The 3165-nt window shown below is 51.2% G+C and overlaps 1 protein-coding gene across 2 annotated transcripts in view; it reads left to right on the top strand.

Annotated features, from left to right (window-relative positions):
• The window catches only part of LGI2 (leucine rich repeat LGI family member 2), a 70768-nt gene that overhangs the window by 61351 nt on the left and 6252 nt on the right, over positions 1-3165 (top strand). For both annotated transcript variants that reach the window (XM_023515350.1, XM_023515349.1), the window contains exon 9: positions 1000-1164. In XM_023515350.1, the coding sequence (XP_023371118.1) occupies positions 1000-1164 (165 nt within the window). The remainder of the gene's footprint in view (positions 1-999; positions 1165-3165) is intronic.

The following is a 3165-nucleotide window of genomic DNA, read 5'->3' as shown; positions in this document are numbered from 1 at the left end:
GGTGGAAGAGAGCGGGGCAAAGCCAGATTTCCTTAGTCAGGAGTCCACCACGACCCCACCTTTCATCCTGGGCGCACTTGGCCTACTAAGAAGTAGGGCAGCACACTGGAGTCTCTCTGGCCAATGGAATAACTTAAACTTTATTTCTGAAACTTGATTAGTGTGTATATATTTTAGAGACTTTTTCCCTCTAGTTAGCCAGCATGCTATCTATTCCTTGCTTCTAAGGGAATGTTTGCTCTGTTCCTTGAGAATTGACTGTTCCCTACCAAGATTTGGTGCAGTGAGGCAGGAGAGCTGAGGGAGCACAGGCACAAGGGGCATGAACTAGACGTAAAAGCAGGAAGCCTGCTACATAGCAGGGGCTCCGCGTTGCTCAGAAACCCAGCAGATCTCCTGGAGCTGCTGCGGAGCTGCAGAACGCTGCCCAGATGCAAGGCTTGGCTGTTGTTTGCCCCGCTCCAAGTCCAGAAACCAGCAAGCGACTTGGGTAACTACCTCCCCTCCCTGTAGAATGCTTTGTAACCCTCTGAGGCCATAGCAGAGTTGGGCTTTGTTCCCACAGGTCCAGGTTGCTCTTTAGGATGGGGGGGGGGGTAATAATAGTTCTGAACCTACAGTGGTGGTGTCTCACGAAAGGGGTAGTGCTGAGAATACCGAGGTCCGTGTTGCTCTGCACGTCCTTTCTGTCTTGTCATTTTGAAAGCCAGGTTTCACCAAAGTTGTTTAAAACTTTAAGCTCCTTTAGCCAAACTCAGGAAGCCGTTGTGAGGAGCTCTGCCTTCAGTCTGATGATCCTGCGGGGACCAGCACCTGTCTGGACTCTTTAAGAGCAAAATGTGCTGTGACGTGTGTCTTGTTTCTCCCCTGTCCTCCTCCTCCCTCACGCTGGTCCTTTTCAGAACTGATGTCGTGATACAAAGGATGGGGAGGTGGCGGCAGCTGAAAATGCACCAAGAGAGGTCACGGACGTGTTTCTTTTTAAACCCCCCTTCCCAGATTTTGTTGTTCATCAGACGCTGCCCTACCAGTCAGTTTCGGTGGACACGTTCAACTCCAAGAACGACGTGTACGTGGCCATCGCCCAGCCCAGCATGGAGAACTGCATGGTGCTGGAGTGGGACCACATCGAGATGAATTTCCGGAGCTACGACAACATCACAGGTGCGCTGTGGCTTTGCTCAGACGTGCTGACCTGGCGTCAGTTCTGCCGAAAGCCTGTGAGGGGAACACGCTCTCTGTCACGTCCAGAGGAAGCTGGGCTCTCTGCCTTGGTTAGGTTGGGAACATGTCCCCGCCCACCCTCATGGCCTGTCCAGTTTCTTGGCGTGATCATTTGTCAGTGACAGCAGACACCTCGGGTGGTGAGCCTATTTATTGATCCTGCTTATTATTAGTGATCCTTTTGGAAAAGCAGAGGATGATGGGTTTTGTGTGGTGGGAGGCATTTTCTAGGAGCAGTGAGAAGTCTCCCTGAGAAGCCCTTTTCTTGAGTAGCGTAAGACCACACCAGCTTTGTAACAGCGAAATGAAACTGATTGTTAACTAATGTGCTAACACACACACACACACACATGCACACACTCTATAGCTTATTCCTAGTGCCCCCTCTCAAGGTCCTAGCGATCCCTGCTTTCTTTCACTAGGTACCTACAAAACTGGGATAACTAGATCGTTAGTTCAGGCATTTGGGATGATTAGTTAATGCCGTCATGGGTCCCCAGTGCCTGAGTGCTACGAAAAAATGGTCAGGCTACTTGCTTTTTAAATAAGTGGACAAAATCAAAAGAATCTTTCAAAGACTTCTCATTTGCCCAACGACAATCTGAAAATGGTACCAGCTTTATGAACAGTGCCACGAAAGCCAGGTTATCACCCTGGGAGAGGGTTTCCTAGAGGTTCCCAGTGTGACTTCTGAGCAGCATTTGACGGCTGGAGGGAGGGGGCATATCCAGGTGGGGCTGGGAGGCCCCCAGGCGCACAGTGGCTGCCACAGGTGCCTGGGAAGCAGGGCAGGGGTCATCCACTCCTGGGGGAGAAGAGCTGCTATTGAGGCGAATCTGACAGTGCTGGGTGCACAACCAGATGCTCTGAAGCTGCCAGTTCAGATGAGCCAGCGCCCTTGGCCCATCTGGCGTCCTGGTGCTGAGTTCACCACCCTAGAGCAGCCCTCTCGGAAGTGCCGACTCAGTGCTGAGTGGCACAGTGAACCTGCAGGGGAAGCCAAGGAAAAGTGGGGTGACCTCTCTCACCCCAGAGCACAAAGAGGACCCATGTGCTCACCTCTTTCCGACTGGGAAGTTAGGGGAGGGATGGCCAAGCTGGCCGTCCTTCTGGTGGGGGCAGAGTGATGCTCGGCTCATATGGAAGGAGTTCCAATGCCCATGTTGGCCGTGGGCCTGCGAGGTGCCAGGCTCTGGTTCACCTCATTGCAAACTCTCAATAGTCCCTTGGGCACTGACTGTGTGTCGCCTGCCCATAGGGAGAGGAGAAAAGTGTTGTTCTCCAAAGAGGTAACTTGTGTGCCGTAAAGAGCTCAGGTTTTGAAAATTGGTGAACACGGATTGTACTCAGGACTCTGCCGTGGACTAGGATGTCCCTGTAACCCTCACGCTTGGCTTCCTCGTCTGTAAAATGGGGAGTAGATGTGTCTGGCGTGGACGCCAGGAGGGGTCAGTGAGTGCTGGGAACAGAGCTAGCATTTCTTGAAGGCAGTGCCCCCCTCATATCCTTACCAATGACATGGTCGAGGCTCAAGTGTGTCCAGTCACTTGACTCCCATGCTGTGAATATTTCCTATGTCACTGAATCTTCAACCACTTGATTTTTTTCTACCGCACAGTATTCATGCACAGCTGTACCATATTTTAACTAGTCCCCTACTATTGGACAATGCAGTTATTTCTAGTTTTTCCTTATTGTTAAATAACATGTTTTGATCCCATCTGGCAGCGTTCTCAACTTGTTGGAGCAAATGTGATACATATTTTTAAGGCTTGTGAGTTTTACCTGCCAAACTGTCTACTCAGGGGAAGAGCCTGGGGTCTTCCGTGGCAACACCCCACTTCTTCCTGCTCCCAGGTTGACCTTGGTAGGCTACCACTGCCCCCCACCTTTGTACTACAGCTGGTGGCCTCCCCAAATTCATTCACTCACTCATTTATT

The sequence above is a fragment of the Otolemur garnettii genome, unplaced genomic scaffold, assembly GCF_000181295.1.
Source record: "Otolemur garnettii isolate 467f Iridium unplaced genomic scaffold, OtoGar3 scaffold00069, whole genome shotgun sequence".
Lineage (NCBI taxonomy): Eukaryota > Metazoa > Chordata > Mammalia > Primates > Galagidae > Otolemur > Otolemur garnettii.
The sequence above is the reverse complement of the archived record's forward strand: the minus strand, read 5'-3'. Positions and strand labels throughout refer to the sequence as shown.